Source organism: Bactrocera oleae, chromosome 3 (genome assembly GCF_042242935.1).
Source record: "Bactrocera oleae isolate idBacOlea1 chromosome 3, idBacOlea1, whole genome shotgun sequence".
Classification (NCBI taxonomy): Eukaryota; Metazoa; Arthropoda; class Insecta; order Diptera; family Tephritidae; genus Bactrocera; species Bactrocera oleae.
Window position 1 is genome coordinate 76,840,367 of NC_091537.1, and position 25,528 is coordinate 76,865,894.

Here is a 25,528-nt window from a genome sequence, read left to right on the forward strand (position 1 = left end):
GTCTTCATATACGTGCAACTTAGAATATTTAAGATAAAGTATCTTTACCTGAATTTTGGCATAGACTATTAAGAAAATAATACATATTAAATATATTGAAAGGCGCAGAAACAGTTTAACAGTTAAACAGTTGAGCGGGAGAATATTCGATGAATACTGTGATAAAGATGGAATAAAAAAGATACCCCAGTTGTAGTCCTAATCTCATTTGCAGACACTTTTCTTACGTGAAACGTAACGTACTCAAGTGGCAAATTCTAGGAAATTAATATGCCAACGACCATACCACGCTGAATACATCGGTTCTCGTCCGATCACCGAAATTAAGCAGCGTCGGGATAAGGGCGCGGTTAGTACTTAGATGGGGGACCGCTTGGGAACACCGCGTGTTGTTGGCTCCCAACAACTTTTTGTTTTAATTACCTTTTTATTATTGTTGTTTTAGTTTCTTTAACAAAAAAAAAACATTTTTATATATATTTATATACATACATATACATATATAAATATATATCATAGGAATTGGGAACTGCATAAGTGACACAATACATAATGAGTTAGTACATATGTACATATGTGCAACAGTAATATGAAATAGTGTCAGTACAATCTATCATTATGTTTACTATTGCTAGTTCACGCCTGCGTCTTCATATACGTGCAACTTAGAATATTTAAGATAAAGTATCTTTACCTGAATTTTGGCATAGACTATTAAGAAAATAATACATATTAAATATATTGAAAGGCGCAGAAACAGTTTAACAGTTAAACAGTTGAGCGGGAGAATATTCGATGAATACTGTGATAAAGATGGAATAAAAAAGATACCCCAGTTGTAGTCCTAATCTCATTTGCAGACACTTTTCTTACGTGAAACGTAACGTACTCAAGTGGCAAATTCTAGGAAATTAATATGCCAACGACCATACCACGCTGAATACATCGGTTCTCGTCCGATCACCGAAATTAAGCAGCGTCGGGATAAGGGCGCGGTTAGTACTTAGATGGGGGACCGCTTGGGAACACCGCGTGTTGTTGGCTCCCAACAACTTTTTGTTTTAATTACCTTTTTATTATTGTTGTTTTAGTTTCTTTAACAAAAAAAAAACATTTTTATATATATTTATATACATACATATACATATATAAATATATATCATAGGAATTGGGAACTGCATAAGTGACACAATACATAATGAGTTAGTACATATGTACATATGTGCAACAGTAATATGAAATAATGCCAGTACAATCTATCATTATGTTTACTATTGCTAGTTCACGCCTGCGTCTTCATATACGTGCAACTTAGAATATTTAAGATAAAGTATCTTTACCTGAATTTTGGCATAGACTATTAAGAAAATAATACATATTAAATATATTGAAAGGCGCAGAAACAGTTTAACAGTTAAACAGTTGAGCGGGAGAATATTCGATGAATACTGTGATAAAGATGGAATAAAAAAGATACCCCAGTTGTAGTCCTAATCTCATTTGCAGACACTTTTCTTACGTGAAACGTAACGTACTCAATTGGCAAATTCTAGGAAATTAATATGCCAACGACCATACCACGCTGAATACATCGGTTCTCGTCCGATCACCGAAATTAAGCAGCGTCGGGATAAGGGCGCGGTTAGTACTTAGATGGGGGACCGCTTGGGAACACCGCGTGTTGTTGGCTCCCAACAACTTTTTGTTTTAATTACCATTTTATTATACTCTCGCAACCTGTTGCTACAGAGTATAATAGTTTTGTTCACCTAACGGTTGTTTGTATCCCCTAAAACTAATCGAGTTAGATATAGGGTTATATATATATAAATGATCAGGATGAAGAGACGAGTTGAAATCCGGGTGACTGTCTGTCCGTCCGTCCGTGCAAGCTCTAACTTGAGTAAAAATTGAGATATCTTTATGAAACTTGGTAGACATGTTTCTTGGTACCGTGAGACGGTTGGTATTGCAGATGGGCGTAATCGGACCACTGCCACGCCCACAAAACGCCATTAATCAAAAACAAATAACTTGCCATAACTAAGCTCCGCAATAAGATACAAGACTGTTATTTAGTACACAGGATCATATTAGGGAGGGACATCTGCAGTTAAAACTTTTTTTTTAAAAGTGGGCGTGGTCCCGCCTCTAATAGGTTTAATGTGCATATCTCCTTAACCGCTAATGCTATAATAACAAAATTCACTAGAAGCAAATGTTTTTAGCACTTCTATTGACGGTGTGAAAATAGTTGAAATCGGGTGGCAACTCCGCCCACTCCCCATATTACGGTACTGTTAAAAACTACTAAAAGCGCGATAAATCAAGCACAAAACACGCCAGAGACATTAAATTTTATCTCTGAGATGGTATAAATTGGCTTTATAAGGACCGCGTTCAAAATTAGTCAGTGGGCGTGGCACAGCCCACTTTTAGGTGAAAACCCATATCTTGAGATCTGCTCAAGCGATTTCAACCAAATTCGGTGCATAATGTTCTTTTCATGTTTCTATGTCATAGTGTGAAAATGGGCGAAATTGGACTACAACCACGCTTACTTCCCATGTAACACCATTTTCAATTCCATCTGATTCTTTCACTTTCCACTATGCAAATCAGGTAACAATGATTATATCGGGGTAAAACTTTGCGTGAATAATGCAATTATAGTATGCCACCTTGCGGCCAAAAATTGTCTAAGTCGAACCAAAACTGTTCAAACCCCTAAGTACTAAATATATGGACCCCATTGCCTATTCTACCGAAAATATCAGTCAATCCACAAAGAAATCTCAAACGAGTATACTATTTGACTTTGTGAGAGTATAAAATTTTCGGTTACATCCGAACTTAGCCCACTCAGCACATATAAAAGTAATTTAGCGCGTACTTAGGAATTTTTTCACATAAATACTTACAAATGCCCCTTTTTTATTTTGCGCAACTCCCTCATTAACGGATAGATTTCGACAAATATTTTCGATTTTGCGGTTTTAAGAATTTTGACATTAGCGCCATCTATTAGCTAGCCGCGGATGGTTTTGGATCGAGTCGGTAAGTGAGTTCATCGTCGGTTTTAATGATTTCAACGTATTTTGTTTCGATGGAATGGGCAATTTTTTCGATCGAATCCATTATGATATAATTTTTTAATAATATTACTACACGAAATTTTAATTAGTATATTTGCCTAACAAATTTAGCTCTCGACGGTTGTTCCATAATTTTATTTTTCATTGTAAAGAGAAAACCACCAATAAAAAACACTTCCCACGGTCCCTTAACTTTATTTTTACTGCTTCCAAATTGTAGCTTGCCTCGTCCCGATTCGGAATTATTTGCCATGAGCACAACACTTTTTTATATTTATACCAAATATCTGATTAGAATTATTTAAACTTATATATAGAAAATAGTTTATTTACCCATTTTCCATTTTCTTTTAATATTTTTCCTAAATAAACGCAGTAACAAGGATGATCCTTGGCAGTAATGTTTAACTATGCCTGCTTGATGGCAGTTGTAATTTTTTGATATTCTATTCAACCTCACTGCGACGCATACCACAAAAAAGTTGAAGCTTGACAAAACTTCAATCGATTTTTTTAAACAGATTGAGTAAATATTATATCGATAATAGCGAGTTTCAAACCTTCAAACAAAATGCAGTTGAGTTGAAACCCATAATAGGAGTTGAAATTTAAACTAATTTCAATAGGCCCTCTTGCCCTAGCAATATGCATGAGCACAAGAACAAGAATTGCAAAAGTTTGGAATCTGTACACTGTGAAGGAGTTATGGAAGAGCAAGAGAATTCCCATATTTATTTTTAGATTTACCAAATACAAACATATGCCGTCCAAGTTAAAATAAGCGAGTAAATTCAAATTTCTCTAGAAAAAATAGGCAAATTCTCGTGCAATGGCCCAAGAGAATTTCTCCAATATATGATACTATAACTCCAAAGGTTAATTTATAGTTCAAAACCTTATTATATTAGCCACACAGCTCAATTTTTAATTTTTAAAAATTCATGTACTGATTTACGTCTTCTAGACCTGACTAAAAATTCTCTTAACTCGTCATAATTTTCCATCTAAAACTACGACATTTGACATTTCATAATATTTATTCATTTACAAGTTTTTTCAAATATTTCGACATTGTAGTCATATGATAAGAAAATAAACTCAGGGATGTTATAAACGAACGTCAACTCGACGTCAATCTGACATTTCCTCGTTGCCACCCAAAGTGTACAGTTTTTTATACCTTTGGTTTTTAGTTATTTTCGCAGAGTTATTTGCGATAAATTAGATACTTCCTTTTTTGAAGGAAGCATAAAGGCAAATCCTAAAATAAAACAGTCGCGAAATTATTAAGTTTTCGAAAAAATATTAAAAAAGTGTAGTGAAGGTGTGCATACGAAACAAAAAATGTGTACATATATGAAATCAAAATTTTGAGCAATTTTTGGAACAAATCAAGAAAAACCAAAAAATTGAGACAACAAATTCGCAGTGATTCAAAAGAAAAGAAAATAATAAAGCGAGATCAGACCTTTGCGAAAATATTTAATATAATCCACTGAAATATTATTCACATCTACGAAGAAGATCCTTTTGCTTGCAATTATTCACAACTTGTGAATCACACCCTAAAAAGATAAGAAGAGTAGCAGTGTGGTTTGCAACAAACCCATACTTGGCAATAAATGAATAGTGAAAATATATAATTAAGTTTAATTTTCCGGCTATTATTCCTCTACATGTCATAAATTTTACGCAGCGAATACACATAATAAAAGTATAACAATCGAATCGACGGAAAATAATACTCATTTATTTCTTCTTTTAATATTTTCATCGAATCTAAATGTGTGTACATATGTGGTTACGTTGTACCCTTAAGTACACAGCAGTTGCTTGATTCAAAGACTACTTACTTAACTCTCTTATATAGGAAATATATCAATTTGGATAGGAGAAATCTATAAAGTAAGTGAAGTGATACAATATTTAATTAAACATAAGTATATACGTGAAACGTTAATATTTTAAGCTCATCTGTAACTAATACAAAATGTGTTTAGGGTAAAACCCTTATTATTTTTGAAACTGAATGACAAAATTGCAGATTAATTTTGTTAATATCATTGTAAAAATTTAATTTCTAAATTTCTACAGACACTTAATCATATTGAAACACTCGTAATGTTTGCACTATGTTGGCGAGTTTAGAAAAATGAACATTTATTCAAAAAGTGAAAATAATATAGTTTATGTAAATACGATATTAAAAATGGTAGATTTTTCATAAAGTTTTCATAAAATATAACTGAATAATCTTAGATCTTATTCTTTGGAGATTATTGTTTGTAAACATGTACACTATACTTAAACATCCGGTAATATTTTAATTTAGAATGCGTTATATATGTATATATATATATTACGTCTAAACTGACAAATACTTGTAGTAAATAAAGCTTATATTATTTCAGGATTGACTCAGTCGTATCGATAAAAACTTCCAAACTTGAAACAGATTCAATATATTAAAGTATATTGAACGGAAATGCGACCAGCTATACAACCTGGTATACGTGTAGTACGTGGACCAAATTGGATATGGCAAAATCAAGGTATGCGAAAATTTAGAAAGTATTTTATTGAAACATTTAAATTAAAAATAAAATATATACCCTTTTTGCTGCCTCGATACTAACGCGAATATTAAGAGATGAATTTAATGTTATGTGGGGAGGTAAAACCATAGTTCAATGTGCTACCTCCTTAAATAGAGACACTCAAAAGAGTAAAATGAGAGTCGGTCACCACCGTAGTTGTCGTTGCACTGCATAAAACGTTCCTGAAACCGGATAAAAACAGGGTCCGTTCCGGTTACGTATACCCGACTTTCGTGGGAATCACTTCTCTTAAAAATGGAAACGCGGCAACGTTCTCCTCTTAGATGTCAAAAGGAACACAACTTACTGTATAATAAATAGCCAATGTCACCTCTTTGCGAATTTTAAAGCTCCAAACATTGTGAAAAATATTATTATTAATTTCTTAGTTCTGTGTCTAAGACTGATATTTCCATAACGCTCTTTAATAATGCATAATATCCGAAATACAAAATATCAAAGCATTATATTAATGTAAAAAAATTAATGGTAACCTTGACACCAATTAAATTTCGTGATGAAAATGATTGGTGACACTTTTGCTATACATTTTTTTTGTATTATCGATGAGTACAAAATCAAGTTAGTAATTTATTCGACATTAAATATAATGATATCGAAATGGTAAAATATAGAATACCTATATACCTATATTTTATAAGTATATGTTACACACTCGTACTTTATTTACTAGAAAATTCAGTAAAATGATGTTTAATTGCAATCATCCTATGGAAAATGTCCACTGTGAATAAACCTAAGACCGAATTGATTATCTTTCCTTTGTTACTCAACCAAAGACTACAATTCATTTGGGTGCCTGGTCACAAGGATATAGCCGGGAATGAACTGGTTGACGAGCTTGTCGGCTCTGCAGCTTCCACAAGAATGATAGAACCGCAACCGTACATCACAGTTGGCAATAACTTCAAGCCATGTGTCATGCCAGGTTGCTAATGGGTGGTTACAACCTCGTCAGGTTTAAAATCATAATCAATCTTCCAAAACATAAATTCCGGCTTCTTGTCGCATTCTACACCGACAATAGCAAGCTCAAGAAGAATTATTTTCCACCAATAAATTTAATGACATTTTATGTTGTAAACAAATAAAATAAAATAAAAGTAGTATAATTTTATTTTTTTTAAATCAATGATTTTATTATTATTATAATTTTTTTTTTTTATTTACATTTGATTAATTAAATCTCTTGGTATAGTCTTTATAACCTTATTTACTCAAGGCCGTTTTTTCTTTTAATTCATCTGTTTAATGTTTTGCGCTGTGAGGCACTTTACGTACCTATGTACAAACTTTTTCATTTTCGTACATATATATGTATGTATGTGAATGTGGTATATGCACTATATAAAATACTTTTATATTTAGTGCGCCTGTACAAGAGTTTATTTCAATCAATATATGTATATACATATGTATGGAGCACGCGACTATACATTAAAGTAGACTTTGTTATATTTAAGATCTAATATTTATTGTTTTATTTATGTGTGTTATGCTTGTATATACTTATGCAGTAGGAGTTGTAATAATCCACATAGCTACGAATACGCATGTGTGTCTATTATATATATATAGATTCGATTTGTTTTCAATATGGATTTTGTTGCCCGATGGTATTGACGAGAGAAAACATTTTTCTTTATTAACTTCAACGCTCCGTATTGGAAAGTTAATATCAATTTTATGAGTATATTTTTTAAAACTTACGAAGTGAAGGAACACAATAGTATTGTTAGTGGGCAACTAACAAGCTACTTTGTTTACATATCTACATATATAATAAAGTCTCTTTTCAATAAATCCTTTCTAATGTTGTTATAGCTAGTACCTAGTTTGGGTGAAAGAGTAAAATCAACTGGTGTCGTTATACAGCGGCAGAAAACATTCATGAAGTAATTTCGACGAATTATGCCGAGTTGACAGTCCTTGGCCGGATAAACCTCCGAGTCCGTTCCGGTTACTTAGACCCGACTGTCGCGGGAACGGGCAAAATCAACTGTCATCGAAGTCACTTAACGGTAGGTCCATGCAACGGGCTGTTTCGTCGGAGTCAGACCGATGGATGTTGAGTGGGTTTGATGGGGCATGCAAAGATGAGGTAGGGTCATGTGGGAACTCTTTGCATGCGGGACGTACATATTTTCTATATGTCAGCGTCTATTCTGGGTAAGTAGGAGTTTAACCTGTTACAGTATCCAAGGGTCACCCTGGTTTCACGCGGCAAAGTCAATGAAAGTGTTAATAGCTTTACTGAGAAAGGCGTTTAGTACCTGTCTGAAGTTTGTCGTATATGAATTTTCATCTGTATATTGCTGTAGTTAGTCGACGTACTTGAGGAATGTTCTCGTGATGGTCCTAGGAGGCAATCAGGTGACTGCAGGGATGGTTACTGCGAAAACACCCGAGCAACTTGAAGATAAGTGTGTTATGCTCCTTTACAGGGAGCATGCGGGCTCTCTCGATGGTATAGTCCGGAATGCGATGTTCTGGCAGGTTGTATCTTCTCCTTCTGCATCCAGGCGACTATATTGGGGCCACGTAGTTAATGGCCGGCCGGCCGATTGTCCTGTATGTTGCGAACCACGTCTCTTTGCCCTTGCACCAAGTGCTGCCGGCTAGCGACTTGAGGATCTTCTTACGGCTCTGTACTTTTGTAACAATCGCGGATGTGTGCGGAGTGTCTCTCCCTACAAATTGTCGAATGTGACACCTAAAATTTTAGGGTTGTTTATCGTCGGAATTTTGACATTATCGACGGAAGAAGGTCCAGTCTGCACTGCCTCGCCCAGTTGGTATTTAGGGATTTGGCAGGGGAGAGTTTTAGGTTCCTTGCCGTGAAGAAGCGAGAAAGTTCTAGGAGATAGGCGTTGACTTTTGAACACATGCCATCAATTCCATTGCCCGACGTCATTATCGTACAATTATCTGCGTATGAGGTAATATAAACTCCTTCTGGTGGTTATGGGAGCTTCGAAATTTAGTGATTAATGCCGATGATTGTCGACCGCTCAGATAGTTCACGATCCACCTCTTCAGTCCTGGAGGGATCATCGTTTGTTGATGTCCTTAAGCAGCGTTGTAGGGTTGACTGTGTTTGTTGTCAAAAGTTTTTGACAGGACAGTCCTCTCACAGGGGGCTTTCTGGTTGAGGCCACGAGCTATCTTGTGGTTTATGATGCTAAATACTGTGGGGGTGCTGTGCACTTTATGAAAGTCGTGTTGGTGCTCGACTAGGCTCAGATGGTGTGTGAAGGTCGGGAGTAACAACTCCCTTTGGTTGTCTAGCTTGCCAGGATTCAGCAGTCCGGTCTCAACCGATTTTGCACACATCGGCTATGTGAATGGTGGTCAGTGACAAATTGAGGACCTTTTTAGATAATTTACTCCCGCCGAGCCTAGGTGTTTAACTTCAGCATATTTATACCGTCCGGTCCGTTGGATTTAGATGTCTTCGCTTGCAGAAATAAAGTCGGGGGGGGCTTTCTCGATCGACATAATAATAATACCATATAGTATCCAAGCACGATTGTCCCGATTCGAGAAAAACGCTTTTATGTGTTGAAATTGACTTAAACACAAACACTTCCATGCCATTGCTAATTGCACAAGAAAATTTTTTGAAAATACTACACTGACCTAACCCATAAGTATGTTCAAATTCTTTGTAAAAGTCCCCACCGTAATATTTCGAGATAACTTAAAACTATAAAGTCCCATCGTGTACTGAAAATATTGTTTTTTGTAGTACTTTTCGAAAACTCTAATCCCTTACGCGTTATACTTGCAAACCATCATACGTATTGTATGAGTAATTATCAACATTTGGACATACCTCAGATATATGCTTACATACAAGTATATTTATATTTTTCAAAAGTGCCAGCGTGTAAAAACACAAAAAATTTGAAGCATCACGCCTCACATTCATTTGCATTTAGTTCGGGACGTATCCTCCCGGTTTAAAAAAAAAATACAAACACGCGCCTATTTCTATTTTTGGAGTTTTGAACGAATGCTTGGATATGATAAAAGAGACAGAAGGGCAGAGTGACAGAAGGCTTTTATTGTGTGTACTGTGAGTTATAAATAGGAGAAATGGAGGAATATGCTGCGTCTGAAAAAATCTCTGGTATTAATTCGAAAAGGAAGTTGATTATCCCCTTGATATATTAAATAATTCTGAAAATACTTTTGTATACATATGTAAATACATACATATAATATATACCTACCTACATACATATGTACATAGGGTTTAAATTTAAAACGATATTGTTGCGCACAAGAAGACAAAATGTTGTTAAAATACTTTGGCCGATCGCTTTATTTCTTCGCCTAAATAATCCCCTAATTGAGATCAGCCGATATTGCGAACGAAATACGAAAAAGTTTACATAAAGAATACACTAAAGAAAAGTAAAATTGCAGTATGTATTGCTGAAATAAGTATTATTACATTATAATAAAAATTATTAAGGACTTGGAGGGTTGCGATTTTTTCATTAAAAAATTTTGGATTAATAATTAGATTTTCATAAATTTTATAAAAATTTTGCTTATAGTTATATTTAAATTTTTTATTTCAAAATATTTGGGATTAAAAAATTTAAAATTTAATTTTTTATACCCCTAATTGAGATCTGCCGATATAGCGAACGAAATACAAAAAAGTTTATATAAAGAATACACAAATGAAAAATAGAATTGCAGTATGTGTTGTTAAATAAGTATTATTATAATTATAAAAAAAATTACGATTTTTGAATAAAGAAATTTTGGATTAATAATTGGATTTTCAGAAATAGAATTATATTTAAATTTTTCGATTTCAAAATATTTGGGAATAAAAAATTAAAATTTTTTTTTTTAAATTAAACAGAATTAAAAATTTATAAAATGGAAATCATTTGAATGTGTAAGTTTGCCGGAGATGATGGCTCTGTGGGAGCTGTAGTTCAAAATGGTAGAACACAAAGTACGCAAACGCGAAAAAATTTAAATTCTAAAACAATTAATTTTTTTAATTACATATATGTATGCTTGGGATGAAATTTTTTTTTTACAATTCTGTAATTGGGATTAAAAATTAAAAATAAATTTTAATTATATGCTTAGGATTAAACATTTATTTTTATGCCGTATTTGAGGTTAAAATTTTTAAAATTATTTTCATTTAAGATATTCGATATTACAAAATAAAAAAATTTAACTGAATTAATTTAATTATTTTTGAACGTCTATAACGGCCGCACGCCATCAGTCAATATTAATATTTGATATGTTAATTGAGCCGATGAATGTATATTGTTCACACCACGGATACTTTCATGTTCAGTAATGGGAAATATTACTGAGTAATAGCGTTGTATAATCAAATTGAAATAATTTTTAAAGACATTTTTAATAATAAAAATAAAATGCCTTTGTTGGTGCCAATTATATAATCGGAACTGTATGTACACATATTTATATATTAGTATATAGCGGAAATCCGTGTGCAGTATTCACTTGGCAATGCTGGAGTTTTCGGATGTACTCTCCTATGCGTTTTTGTATATACAACAATTTTATTTTCTGCCGTGTAGATACAAAACATCTGCTGGAAGCGCGATTTTTTATAAATAGCAGCGCGTGTAATTAAAAATACGTTGGTATTTGTGCCTATATATACAATTTAAGCACCGTTTAGAGCCATTTTATGCATACGTTTGTACATATGCACCAGTATATTATTGTATCCCCCGCCCAATTCGAACGTGAAATTCTAAAATCATTCTTACAACAACTCTATTCTCTTCTGATAGACAACGGAGAAGGTCACGTTGGCACTGTCTGTGAGATTGGACGCTCTGGATCGACACACTCACCGGAAAATACAGTTGTAGTCAATTGGGATTCTGGACACCGAACAAATTATCGTGTTGGTTACCAAAATCAATACGATTTAATTATCGTTGATAACGCGCAAGTTGGTAAGTAATATCAACCAAACAAAGTGCATTTCATTGATGTAAAACGGTTTTTTTTTAACGTAACAGTTCTATAATGAACTGAGAAAAGCGGAACAAGTTTTTGATGTCGAGATTATGAAAAAATCTACGTTAGAATAGAGAAAGCAAAAGTTCCAGTTAACCGATTATTATATTTATATTTTATTTTGTTAAAATAAATTTTGAAAAAAATCACTACATCTTTGTTATGAAAAATGTATACCATTTTGTAACGAAATGGGGTTCAGATATAATGCTAGAAATATGAGAATTTTCATATCAGAACTTATGATAGATCAAAAATATTCATTGGGTCTATAACTATTTTTGTGCGATTTGCCAAGAGATGGTGTAACTTTGCTTCAATATTCTAAACATGTGTTGGAATGCTACTCCTTGCGCGTCTATTTCAGTATTCATTTGAAGCATAAACAACAATAATTTTTTTCAATATGAACTTTGTGGATGAAAAAGCGGTTTTTCGAGAAGTTAGTCCCCATTACTTTAATACAAAGAAAACCTCAGCCTTCTGCCTTCAATTTGTTCCGGTCGATGCACCATGCCCACACTTTATTATGGTTCACAACAGAACAGGGTATCAAAAATTAGCTTTATTCATTCTTGGCGCAGTTCTTTTATTTTTATTTAATTATAGACCCAATACGTTACTGCATGAAGTTTCGAGAGTCAAGAATAAATCCTTAAGAGAAAATTTCTAGTTAATCTAGAAGTATAGGTACGAAAATATTAGTACACATACTGATATTTTTTTTATACAGCGGCGAAAATTTTAATTATAATATAACATAACTGTTTTATTATACATATATAAATAAATGTGAAACACTTAACTGTATTTTTTCTTAATATTATATATTCTAGGTGTACGTCATTCGAATGTGATTTGTGATGGCTGTTCAAAGCCCGGCATAGCTGGCATTGTTTTCAAATGTGCTCAGTGCTCTAACTACCATCTCTGTGCTAATTGCTACGGCGCTGATCTGCATGATACGGATCATACATTTATACGTTACACAACACCTACATCACTTGGGTATGTTTTGAATGCTACATACAAGTATAACCATATTTAAAAATTTTTCTTTTCGAATTCGATAGTATTAGTAAAAAAAATTAATATTTTTTTTAAATTCTTTTTAATGTTAGTCCCCCTGCACTTTGCAGACATGCCTATACTTTCTTTCTATCAAGTACATGTTCATTCCTGGAATAAGTTTTGGCTAAACATATTCTAAATTTTTGTCTTAAATTTAAATTTCGTATATTAACTGTTGTACGCTATCAATATACTTTTAGTGTTCGCTTACCTCCCCGAAAGAATTCCAAACGCATTCAACTAAAAGGTATATTCATTGGTGCAAAAGTAGTACGTGGTCCTGATTGGGAGTGGGGCCAACAGGACGGTGGTGAAGGTAATATTTTAAAATATATATACGAGGACTGTTTAAAAAATAAGGTGAATATTCATTTTTCTCACAAAATATTTATTTATTCATCAATTATTTTGTTCCCTTCAAAGTAGTCCTCCTCAGATATAATACACTTGTGCAGCGTTTTTTCCAATTTTCGAGGCAGTTCTGATATGCACTTTTTGGTATGCCCTTGAGCTCTCTCAGCGATTTTTTTTTTACTTTGGATCTCCTGGGCTCTGTTATTGAGACGATTGGCCTTTGGTTTCGATGTCATAACGATACACTTTGCTGCCACACGCTTCATGCCCAAAATTTCCGAAAAATTGCATGGCATGAGCCAACCGATATGCCGATATCTTCAGCAACTTCTCTAATAGTGATTCGACGATTTTCCATAATAATTTTCATCAATTTCTCAACATTTTCATCGCTTGTTGATGTGCTGAAACGTCCAGAATGAGTGTCGTCATTCTCATCTTTTCGACCTTCTTTGAAAAGCTTATACTACTTCCAACTCTAGAGTACACTCGCCGTATGCCACTGTCAACATTTCAAGTATTTTGAAGCACTTAATTGCATTTTCACCAAAAATTGAATGCAAATTCTTTGATGCATTTTTTTCGACAGCTGGAAATTGCCGAACACGCAAAACACGTTTAACTTTTATGCCTCTCACAAACTAAATATATACTATATGCTATAGAGCTAAAACTGTGAACATATGTTCGAGACGAGTGTACCAACATAACAACAACAATCGATAATCGAATGTACGTAGCCCATGAAATTTGAAAATTCACCTTATATTTTGAATGGACCTCGTATATTTTTTTTTGCAATTACAAAGGCATTTCATATACAACTAATATTTTATATTTTTTCTAAAAGGAAAAACCGGGCGTGTTATGGAAATTCGTGGTTGGGACAATGAGTCTTGTAGAAGCGTAGCAAATGTTTCTTGGGTCACTGGTTCCACGAATGTTTATCGTTTAGGTCACAAGGGTAACGTCGATCTAAAGTGCACTTTTCCGTCAATTGGAGGTTATTATTACAAAGACCACATGCCTGTATTGGGTAAGCAGCTCACATACTCACATCTATACGTTTAGTTGTGCATAATATAGTTATTTTATAGGACAACCGGAAGAGCAACAGCCTGTGGTGCCCACTGGGAAACCAACATTCTCAGTTGGCGATCGCGTAAAGGTATGCCTTGATGTTGATGCATTGATGAAACTGCAACAAGGGCACGGCGGATGGAATCCACGAATGGTAGAACAGTTGCCAAAATTGGGCGCCGTTCATCGCATTACCGAAAAGGGTGACATACGGTAAATGTTCATTGACGTGTGCTTTGAGAATAATTATAATTTTCAAATTTAAATTCAACTTTCAGAGTACAATACGATAATTGTCCTAATCGTTGGACTTTTCATCCGGCAGCACTGGTCAAAGTAATATCTTTTCGCGTTGGTGATCTGGTGACTATTATAAACGATGCGAACAAAGTGCAACAGCTGCAAAAAGGACATGGCGAATGGATTGATCTTATGCGTTATGTAAGCATGTAAAAATTATTATACCCAGAACAAAGCTCATTAAGATTGCCACGAAGTTTGTAACACCCAGAAGGAAGCTTCGGATACCCCAAAAAATATATACATATAACTGATCAGCGTAATGAGTTGAGTCTGTATATACGCAAACTAGTCCCTCAGTTTTTGAGATATCGATCTGAAATTTTGCATACGACCTCTTCTTCTCCACAAGAAGCTGCTCATTTGTCGTAACAGCCGTTATCGGACCACTATGGCATATAGCTACATACAAACTTAGCGATCAAATACATGTACTTGCATGAACAACTTTTGTATTTGACGAGATATCTTCACAAAGTTTGGGATGGATTATTGTTTAAGTAAACGATATAATCACCAAACAAATGGTTCAGATTTGACCACTACAGAATATAGCTATCATACAAACTGAACGATAAAAATCAAGTTCTTGCAATGAAACTTTTTTATATGTGAAGGGTATTATAGATTCGGTGCGACCGAAGTTAATGTTTTTTCTTGTTTTTTTTTATTGGTAACTTCTTGGTTTAAAAAAAATTCCATCTTCTAAATTATTAATACTATCTAAAGTTCTCTTAACTACATATTCTTTCTGTTATAAAATATTTCAATAAGTAATATTTATTAACATACTTAAGTGCAAGTACAGTTACAACTTCACTTTTAATTATAAAACAAGTTTTAAGTAATTTACTTTTATTTGGTTCAATATATTTTAATAAAAAAAAATTAATTAATTAAGTAATTTACTTTTATTAATTAATTAATCACTTTTAAATTCTAAACTATTTTTTACCACAAATTGAATTGGCTTTCATAAAGTCTTTTTACCTTTCATTGAAAACCCTATTTTTAAAATTTCTATCCAACTCTTTGTTATTGGCTCAATATTCACAATTTAAAATTACAATTTTAGGCTTTGGGGAAACGTTGTAAAGTGATAAAAGTGTATTCGGATGGTGACTTGCGTATTCAACAACTTGATGATGGATTTGAATGGACACTAAACCCGAAATGCGTACATTTGGAACGATCACCTTTGGCTACAGCGGCAGAGCGATCAAATAGTATGATGGACCTGAGTCATAGACGAATAGATCATGTAATGACACCGCTATCGGGCCTTTCTGGCACTTCTGTTGCCGATAAGTTGGTGCGTGAGGCGGCTCAAGGTCATTTAGATTTTGTAAAACAATACTTAGACGCCCATCCGGAACAAGTGAATGTAATGAGTGGAGGCAAAGCTTGTGTACAAGTAGCTGCCCATCAGGGTCATGTTGATTTAGTGAAATATCTTATAGCCAAAGGTGCCAATGTGAATGTTGTGGACAAAGAGGGCGATTCTGCACTTCATTATGCTGCGTTCGGTAATCAATCCGAAACCATGCGGGTTTTACTACAAAATGGAGCTGATATAAATTTTCTCAATTCGAGTCACTGTTCAGCGTTGCATATATGCGCACACAAGAAGACGCCACACTGTGTGCGTGAACTACTGCAATTTGGAGCCGATGTGAATATTCAAGATTCGTACGGTGATACGGCTTTGCACGATGCCATTGGCAAGGAAAACTCCGAAGTTGTCGAACTGCTTTGTAATGCGCCAAACTTAGATTTTTTCATAAAAAATAATCGCGGATTTAATGTGCTGCATCATGCTTCGCTTAAGGGCAACGTTGTAGCGGCTAAACGTATACTTCAGCTGGCACGGCAACTAGTCAATGTTAAAAAGGATGATGGTTTTGCCGCTCTGCATTTAGCCGCTCTCAATGGTCATGCGCGCGTCGTTGAAACGCTGATAATCGAGGGGCTTGCAGAGATCGATATACGAAATAACCGACGACAAACACCATTTCTCTTGGCCGTTTCTCAAGGACATGCGTCTGTAATTGAACGTCTTGTTTCGCTCGGTTGCGATATTATGGCTCGTGATGAAGATGGCGACAATGCGATGCACTTGTGTGTTATTAAGAAAACAAATTTGCAACAGGCAGCAGAACCGTCTGGAGAAGATTCACCGAAAATGCGGTCTATATTTGATAATCTTTCACACATCCTCGATGATCGTCTCATGTACACAATTCTCTGCTACTTGTCATTTTGTGGCTGCCGTGTGGAACAAAACAATAAGGGTACCAACATTTTCGATTGGATCACAAATAAAGATATGAAGCAGCTGATTTTGAGATATCACTGTCAATGTCAAACAGAGGTCCCAGCATCGTCATCGTCAACGACTAACGAAGCAGCCAACTTAAATTCGGCTGGTGAGATGGAAAACAATATTCAAGCACTTAATTTGAATACCGATAATGATGGTGCAACAGCTGGAGCTGCTGCAGCAGTAGTGCATAGCAACAATACTGCGGATGATATCATCACAGATGCTTTGCAGCCGAATAATTTTACTCAGATACCAACGCCACATTGTAGCACTCCAACTCATCATGTTGATAACTCAATTGAGGAACCAGCAGGTGCAAAGAAATTGAACTCCGATCGACAAGCTCAGACTAATGCAGTAATTGGTGGCAATAATGTGTTAGACACACAACAGTACGTGCATATGACGCCGATTCCATCTACTTCGGCTGCCACACAGTTAACTGGGAATCGCAAAATATCGCGTAATCGCACCGAAGGAGCTGCGGCGCCTAAAGCAAGCCCCAAAGCGACACCTCCACCGCCACCACCCACAAATGTGCCCTTCCACATTGGTCCACAGGAGTGCATAGTTTGTGATGAAAAGTTACAGCTAATTAAATTCGAGCCGTGCCAACATCAAATTTCTTGCGAAGAATGTGGCCTGCGTATGAAGAAGTGCTTGCGGTGCGGCGTGCAAATAGAGCGTCGCATAGCTGCCGGTGGACGTGTTATAAACAGTTCTGATCAGACGCGCGTGCCCTCAGCAGATCGTTTGCGATATCTGGAAAACAAAATACAGGAATATGAGGAAACACACTACTGCAGCATTTGTATGGAACGGACGCGTGATGTCGCCTTTTTGTGTGGTCATGGTGCGTGCTCACGTTGTGCGGAAACTTTGCGCACCTGTCATATGTGTCGCAAAACCATTCTTCGAAAAATCAACTTATATTAGAACAGCTTCGAGCAAACTGGCAACGTATACATACATATATCAGTGCGAGCTGAGGAAGCTGGTATTCTTGACAAGCTTGTAAATTGTAAATAAAAAAAAAATGAAGAGGAAAATATGAACAGCAATCATATATCCAGTGTTGATGCTAACTAATCGATTAAAATGTTGAGAATACCAACGAAAATCAATATTAAGGTGACGATAATAACCGTTAAAATTATATGTTTACGATTATGTTTATGACTACGGTGAAAACCACTATTATGATTATTATTTATTTCGAATATACATACAAGCAAATACGTAGTCATATGTACAAACAAGCATAAGTTTTAGATATGTGTTCTTATTGTAATTTGTTAACATATTTCATTGTACTGCAATATCAATGGTATTCATTATTCTTTTACGAATTCAGCATAACGTAAAATATACATACGCTCACATACCCTACACGCATAAAAACATGGATAGAAAAATTAGTGGTCGTTCGCATGGTCTCATAAGACCAAATGTTTGTAAATTAAATTAATAATTTAAAAAATCGAAACAATTAAGTAAAACTATTATTCAGATCACACATTAGTGTCCACGTATACCAAAATTAAATGTATTATAAATAAAAAATAATAATTGGAATTTTTATTTAATATGGATCTAAATTGTATAATAATTTTAAATAACCCGCGAATTTCAGTTAAACAGAAGCGGAACATGCGTTTGTTGTTGTTGTCGTTTTATAACATTCCTCAAGCTAACAGACCGTAACTAAATCATCTACAGTTCTATTCAATCCTTTGAACTCAAGTCCTGAATGGTGATTTATGTCGTATATTGTCATCTCGGGGTAGGGAATTAGGTGGGTAGGTTTCAAGAGCATATTTGTCACACATATCATTTTTATTTTATTACTTTGTCACGTATGATCGACTGGATTTCTCAATCATGTGTAATATAACATCGTGATTTTTGTCGTTGTAGCAGCAGAAAACATCCTTAAAGTAATTTTGTAGAATGCTGCCGAGTTGACAATCTTTAGCCGGCTAAAAATCCTAGGCCATTCCGGATACGGGGACCCGACTACCGTGCTAGGACAGCATGATATTGGGTGTCAATATCTATTCACCACAGTCGGATCTACTTAACCGTAATGGAAACGGATTGGAAAAATAATCAGATTCTGTTGTGCCGGCTTGAAACTTTCGGTAAACAGTTTGTTACTTCTACTTAGTTCGCAAATTTTGGGTCATTTCTAAATCCGGGTTCACTCAGGTTACGTGTCAACCGACTGTCGTGGGAACAGATGTAGGAACAAATCATGGTGCGCGGTAAGGACTTCTTAAATAATCAGATTTCTTCCTTTCATCTGGTATAAACTAGGATATATTGTTTTGTAGTCCACTTTGAATAAATAAAATATATTGTAATTACATTTTTTTAAGTGTATTACATATATAACATACATATATTCGGTACATGCATACCGAATGTTATTGTTGCCCCAACACTATCAGCTGTTTCTATTCTTTTGATAATTTTTCCGAACAGCTGATTATAAAACAAAAAAATTATTTAAAATGAATTCGGTAATTGTCTTTAGTATTTCGCAATATTTAGCTCGAAATTTAAAAGTGCTAAATTTGCGGCAGGTTTTAAAATTAAAAACAATAAATGGTATTCAAATACATAATAATACAAGCATAAACAACCAAAACCAGAAAAAATGGAAAAACGAACCGCAACATTTATTAAATGCGGCTGGGCAAGGCGATGGAAATCGGAAACGGCATAAATGGTCAGGTTATATGGCGCCTTCAAAAATGGGTGTTATTGTCAGTGGTGCATTCTCATTCGGATTTTTCGGTAAAACAAAAGACGACGAAACACCAGAGGACAAATTGATAACTACTATTAAACGTTCAGTATTATGTATACAAAGGCAAGAATTTGATAAAGCAGAACAAATGTTACATCTAGCATTACGTATGGCTCAAGATTTGCATAGTAAGGAAGGTGTTACCTATATTTATGATGTCATGGCGAATCTTGCTATGGAGCGGGAACAATTCAAAAAAGCAGAGAAATTGTTTACTGAAGTAATGAAAAGATTGTTCAGTGAAGGTTATGGCGAAAATAGCTCCCAGGTATTTTCTACATAATCGATGTTGTTTGAATTTATTTTTATATATTTCTATTAAGAAGTAAATTTAGTAAACCCTTTTTAGGTGATGCATATTAGCGCCAAATTGGCTCACATGGCTCAATTGCAAGGAGAGCTGGACAAAGCTATGCAAGGTTTTACATGGACTTTAAAACGCATCGAGGAACATATGAAGCAAACTCCGAATGACAAGGATGTTCAGGAACTGCTAGGACTAACGAAAAATTGGTAAAGCCTTTTTATCTGCAAAAGAAACTTTTTAATGTTAAATTTTTTACTCATTAGGTTCGGTCAATTGCAAATGAAACTAGGTAAATATGGTGATGCCAAAAAATCGTTTCAAGAGGCTTATGACTCATTAGTTGAAGTTTACGGACGAATAAACGAGGAATCAATAACTATCCTGAATAATCTCAGTGTGGCTTGTGTTAATGTAAGTAGTGCAAGAATTCATTAGAGAAACGGAAATCAATATGTTAGGGATAAGGGACTTCGGCCACGGACTAGACCGATTTCATACATATATATTCATAATGAGGTTCTGTTCATAATATATCCATATGCGGTTTAAAATCAGCTGGAAAGTGCGAAGTCAATATATCGTGTGTATTTGGGTTGTTGTAACGGTTACCTAGTCCCCGCTTGGGTGATAAGTTATAGTTTGGTTGTCGTCGAGGTCATCTATCGGGAGGCCCACCCAAGAAACGAGCTGTTTCGACGGAGTCGGACCATAGGGAGAAGGGTGTTAGATGAGTTGGGTTCGTTGGGCATGCAAAGAGTTGGTTAGTATCATGCGGAGACTCATTGCACGCAAGACATATGTTTGGAATATCGTGGTCTATTCTAGATAAGTAATAGTTTAACCTGCTACAATATCCAGAACGAAGTTGCGCGAGGGTCACTCGTGATGTATTTGAGTCACGTCATATACATTTTGCATTACTCAAGTATACTAGGGACCATGTTTCCATGTAATTTTATGAAGATGACTCACACACTGACCGACATATTTGACTTTAAGACAGCGAGTGTAACGAAAACCATTATAATGTAAATGGGAGCTGGGGTAATTTATTGACCGATTTTATCAATTTTAAGCAGAAGTTATTAGAAAGAGGCGCTCTCTGACTTTTAATAAGATAACTGAAATTTGTAAATCTTTATTTTAGGTATAAGAAAAAATCTCCGAATTTCTTCAGTAATAGGCGCTGTGGTCCACATATCCGTTATCTGGAGGTTTGAAAATTTACTATTCAATAGATATCATATGGAATTTAAAATTGCGTTATATGGGAATAAGGCACACGTTTAGTTCTTTTCAACATAGCTATTATATGAAGTGTGGACGGGGGCGGGGTCACGCCTTCTTTTTAAAAATGTTCGAACCACAGATGCCTCTCCCAATGTGATTCGTTGTACCAAATTACATGTGTGTATCGTATTGTGAACGTTAGTTATTGCACTTTGCAGGTTGTCGATTAATAGCGTTTTGTAGGCGTGGCAATGGTTAGATTTCGTCCATCTGCAATGCCAACATTCTCCTGTATACTTAGTTTCATCAAGTAGTCTCAGTTTTTACATAAATTATCGCTTGCCCAGAAGCACAGACGGACGGACGAACAAAGAGTCACTCATATTTCAACCCGTCTCGCCATTCTGATCATTGATATATTTTTATATATACTTACATATGTATATGTAGCTCTATAGCTATCTCAATTTAAATGATCAAATATTTGAATAGTAAGGGTGTGTTCGAGCTACTTAATAATTACAGCAATACTTCAACCCTGTTACTAACTTGATACCCTGATACTCAACTGATACTTCGAAAATAATAAATTATATCGATTAATATTTATTACAAAATTCATTTACAATTCCTTCTCCTTAAAATTTTTATTTTGCGTTTGTTATGCTAGTGATGCGCAACTGATTGGCAACAATTTACTGATAGAACGTGTGACTTTGGCAGTGTTGAAGGAATTTCCGCGTAGAACGTGATCCTTTCTCATCAAAGGTAACACTGCCGCAGTAATTTCCCAACGAACACACTCTAATACTAAAAATATTTGATTTAAATTTAAACCAAAATAACTTTACCGGTAAATCCTTTTAGATGCAGTAGCATATATACTTTAACTATTGCCAAACTACAAATTTTTTAAATATACATTATTGAAACATTTATTTTTTTTTAGCTTGAGGAATATGAACTGGCCAAGAAGTATTTAATGGATGCTTTAGAATTGGTGAAAGAATTAAAGGATAATGCACAAGAAGGCATTTTGCGAGCTAATTTAGGGTTAATTTATCTGCGGGAAGGTTTAATAACAAAAGCCAAAGAAGCTTGCTCGCTAGCTTGGCGGATTGGTAAGAATAGTAAAAACTTGAACGCGATCGAACAAGCCGAATACTGCCTTAATGAAATAAAATCGTTCGCCCAATAAAGAACTACATCGATACTATTGCCGTTTTATGTCAATGTAGTTGAATACCATTGCGAATAAAGCTGTCCTGTGACAAATAAGCTAAGTGAATTACTTGACTTAAATGTAATTTGAACAAATCTCGACTATACTATTTATTTTAATAAATATTTACAGTGATTAAAAAAAATAAAATTACGGTAAAAACAATTTATTTATAATTATATAATTATTTGAAAAGTTTTTGTTACTTTGTATTTTTGCTTACAAAAAAACGACTAACATGTTTTAGAAATTTATAATTCTTACTCTAATTTGGCGATGAATATCATTAAACCAACGCCGATAAGCATAGCTACAATCTCTTTTATTGATTGGCCCAATTTTGTTGATTCCTCCAACAATTCGGGAAGCACACTCACAGTTGCGATATATATAAACCCGCCTGCTGTGAATGGTAGGACCCATGCCGTAGAGCCATCTTCACCACTAGCCCCCAGTAGAGCTAATGCAGTGCCAGCAATAGCGCCGAGTGCAGTTACTAATTGCAGCATCATTGCCTGACGTTTGGTACAACCGGATTTAATTAGGATGGCGAAATCTCCAATTTCATGAGGTACTTCGTGCAATAATATCGTAATTGTTGTTACAATTCCAATACTATTTCCGGCCAAGTATGACGCGCCAATAGCCAAACCATCAGTAAAATTATGGGCAAAATCAGCAGCTAAATTTAAATATCCAGTTATTTTTACCTTGTTAGTTTCACTGCCATTTTTAACAGCTTTTCGATTTTCCGACTTTTTAGCATCAGCCTTTTTTGATGGTTTCGCATTTGTTTCCTTTGGTTGTGAATGACTATGACTGTGCCCATGCTCATCACCTTTTAAAAGCCTTACCAATTTCTCAACTGCAAGAAACGCAATAATTCCACTCAACACCCATAGACCAACTTTCATATCATGCCCATGTTCATGGTCATGACCATTACTGTGACTGTGACTATGAGCTTCTCCATGAGAGTGATGCTCATCATGACTATGTGGATGAGTGGAATGTGGAATAAGATGTAGAAAAGCGTCGCCCAATAAACCACCAGATGCAAATGCCAATATAATTTTAAGACGGGGCTTCATTGCTTCACTATTGTCTAAGCGAATGGTGTATAGTAAGACGAATGGCGCAGCGCTAATAAGCAATGTAGATCCAATAGAGTGTATCCAAATACTTGTCATATCTAAAATATAAAACGTCTTTAAATATAATTATACGTGACAAACAGCTTACCTTGTGGGACTTTAGCCTTCTTCTGGTAATGCTCATGTTTATGATTCCCCGTATGGTGGTGGTGATCATCTTCATGATCGTGACTGTGATCATCTTGTGAATGAGGATGATGATGGTCATGATGGTGGTGATGATGATCGTGATGGTCGTGCACTGGAACAGTCTCTTTTGGATCGAAGTTTTCATTCGCCTCTCTTGAATACTTGAAGCTTGGATTATCACTATGACCAAAACTAAGTGATGGTAGTGAGAAAATAATACCACACAATATTAATCCTAGAGCAATTTTACTTAGGCATTGCCCCAAATTGCTTTGTTGGCCAATTGTTGCCATTATTTTATAATTAAATATAACGCAGCAGGATTATAAAACTAATAATATGTATACTCTCCACGTCACATCACAACATTAAGGCAGGTGCCGGTCAGTGGATAATTCTCAACAGAATTGCCATACTATTTTACTATTTTCTTTCAGCAATGCTCCCTTACAACACCATTCACAGTATAATGCTTTAAGGCGCATCTCGACAGGCAATTAACGATTGCTAAAAATCTGAATTGCTAGCAATATTGCCATTGGAGACTGCCCATTGCTAATGTTTAGCAATTGATGTTCAAATACATTTCATGCTATACAATGCTAGTAGTGAACTGCCATTTTGCTGGTTTGACAGAGCTGTTTTCATTTGCCCACAAATTTTGAAGAGGCAACATGTACGTGCATAGCTTTGGTGATGAAAATACAAACATATAGTTAATATATTACGTATACATAAATATCAATTATCATATTTATTTATTGAATTGGTAATAAACCGTTTTGCAACAATTATTTAAGTCTAAAAATATAAAATCTTATTTTTCCAAAATACATTTGTAGAAATGGCATCCTTCACATACATTTCTCCGAGACCGTAATCGTTATAAGATCTATTTTAAACATATCGCGATAACGATTATACATTGAGTTTTACGATTTTCTTCACCGATAATGATAAATTTTAACGAATTTTTGAGCAATAAAAAAATTAATATTAATTACGTACAGCTATTATATCTGATTTATATTTTTTAATTGCTCAAAATAAAACTCACTTTTGATCAAAGGTGAAGTGAACATAAAGATTATTTGTGATTTTTATATGTTTTTTTTGTTAAGAAATAATAATTATTTATGATTTATTGTAAAATTAATCGAAATTAATCATTAACGGCGAAGAAAAGCATAAAAATGCGAAATTAAAAAATCATCATGGAAATGCTAAGATCGTCGAAAGAGGATTAATATGACGTTATTTGTTTTTTTGTATGTGGATTCTAAATGCTTAATTTTTTCATTTAAAAATCGCAACAATAATCATATACGGTCTCTAGAATTCAAAATAGCCGATATTACGTCGTTTATATATTAAATTAGTAAGTATACTCGTAAATATTTTTCTTTGACTACTACAATACTTATTAAACTAGAACATATTTTTTTTAATATTTTTTGGCATATTTGTTATTGATTGAAAACTTTGGAAGAACACGCTTTTAGTAATTGAAATTATATATCATAATGTAGTTATATTGTAATGGAGGACGAGCACGGTGCCAGAACAAAATAGAATCGACGATAAATTGCCTGCAATAAATAGACAGCGAAATTTTAAGTTGCCAGAATATTCGAGTGGCGATTTTGTTAATGATGTATAATAAATCGTCTACCGTGTAAGTGTGTGTTTACATTGGGACTTTTTTGTAATCCAAACTGGTTTTTTGTGGGCAAGGGGACGACGAGGAAAGACGAAGGAACCGTGTTACTCGTGATTGGGTGGCACGCTTTGTGT

The 25,528-nt window shown here is 34.7% G+C and overlaps 3 protein-coding genes, 1 long non-coding RNA gene and 3 pseudogenes across 6 annotated transcripts in view; 5 read left to right on the top strand and 2 right to left on the bottom strand.

Moving 5' to 3' along the window:
- The window catches only part of mib2 (mind bomb 2), a 260,282-nt gene extending 241,833 nt beyond the window's left edge, over positions 1-18,449 (top strand). The window contains exons 1-10 of one of the 3 annotated variants that reach the window (XM_070106930.1): positions 4,239-4,419; positions 4,966-5,000; positions 5,507-5,647; positions 11,521-11,688; positions 12,589-12,760; positions 13,024-13,139; positions 14,028-14,213; positions 14,275-14,470; positions 14,536-14,698; positions 15,633-18,449. In XM_070106930.1, the coding sequence (XP_069963031.1) occupies positions 5,581-5,647; positions 11,521-11,688; positions 12,589-12,760; positions 13,024-13,139; positions 14,028-14,213; positions 14,275-14,470; positions 14,536-14,698; positions 15,633-17,816 (3,252 nt within the window). In that variant the 5' untranslated portion in view covers positions 4,239-4,419; positions 4,966-5,000; positions 5,507-5,580 and the 3' untranslated portion in view covers positions 17,817-18,449. Of the gene's footprint in view, positions 1-4,238; positions 5,001-5,506; positions 5,648-11,520; positions 11,689-12,588; positions 12,761-13,023; positions 13,140-14,027; positions 14,214-14,274; positions 14,471-14,535; positions 14,699-15,632 lie in introns of those variants that run through there. The other 2 variants (XM_036376466.2, XM_014243990.3) reach the window with 2 other exon arrangements.
- LOC138856821 (5S ribosomal RNA) lies at positions 273-398 on the top strand (annotated as a pseudogene).
- Positions 919-1,044, top strand: LOC138856822 (5S ribosomal RNA; annotated as a pseudogene).
- LOC138856823 (5S ribosomal RNA) lies at positions 1,565-1,690 on the top strand (annotated as a pseudogene).
- On the bottom strand, positions 2,922-3,540 carry LOC138855982 (uncharacterized). The gene is made up of 2 exons (XR_011395124.1): positions 3,429-3,540; positions 2,922-3,358 (listed from the first exon to the last, which is right to left on the bottom strand). It is a non-coding gene; the product is annotated as an uncharacterized lncRNA (long non-coding RNA).
- A 906-nt stretch (positions 18,450-19,355) lies between the features above and the next one.
- On the top strand, positions 19,356-22,517 carry Ttc19 (tetratricopeptide repeat domain 19). The gene is made up of 4 exons (XM_036376467.2): positions 19,356-19,960; positions 20,042-20,205; positions 20,263-20,410; positions 22,179-22,517. Exons 1-4 carry the CDS (start codon positions 19,394-19,396, stop codon positions 22,425-22,427), a joined length of 1,128 nt encoding a protein of 375 aa, XP_036232360.1. The 5' UTR covers positions 19,356-19,393; the 3' UTR covers positions 22,428-22,517.
- Positions 22,518-22,601: 84 nt separating this feature from the next.
- Positions 22,602-24,150, bottom strand: Catsup (Catecholamines up). Its single transcript, XM_014243993.3, has 2 exons — positions 23,694-24,150; positions 22,602-23,643 (listed from the first exon to the last, which is right to left on the bottom strand). Exons 1-2 carry the CDS (start codon positions 24,025-24,027, stop codon positions 22,712-22,714), a joined length of 1,266 nt encoding a protein of 421 aa, XP_014099468.2. The 5' UTR covers positions 24,028-24,150; the 3' UTR covers positions 22,602-22,711.
- Between the last annotated feature and the right edge of the window lie 1,378 nt (positions 24,151-25,528).

Bases quoted from the DNA above. Each gene is read 5' to 3' on its own strand.
- Ttc19 (XM_036376467.2), top strand. From the start codon at position 19,394: ATGAATTCGGTAATTGTCTTTAGTATTTCGCAATATTTAGCTCGAAAT. The intron at 20,206-20,262 runs GTAAAGCCTTTT...TTTACTCATTAG, and splicing joins CTAGGACTAACGAAAAATTG to GTTCGGTCAATTGCAAATGA. The intron at 20,411-22,178 runs GTAAGTAGTGCA...ATTTTTTTTTAG, and splicing joins TCAGTGTGGCTTGTGTTAAT to CTTGAGGAATATGAACTGGC.
- Catsup (XM_014243993.3), bottom strand. From the start codon at position 24,027: ATGGCAACAATTGGCCAACAAAGCAATTTGGGGCAATGCCTAAGTAAA. The intron at 23,644-23,693 runs GTAAGCTGTTTG...TTTATATTTTAG, and splicing joins GAAGGCTAAAGTCCCACAAG to ATATGACAAGTATTTGGATA.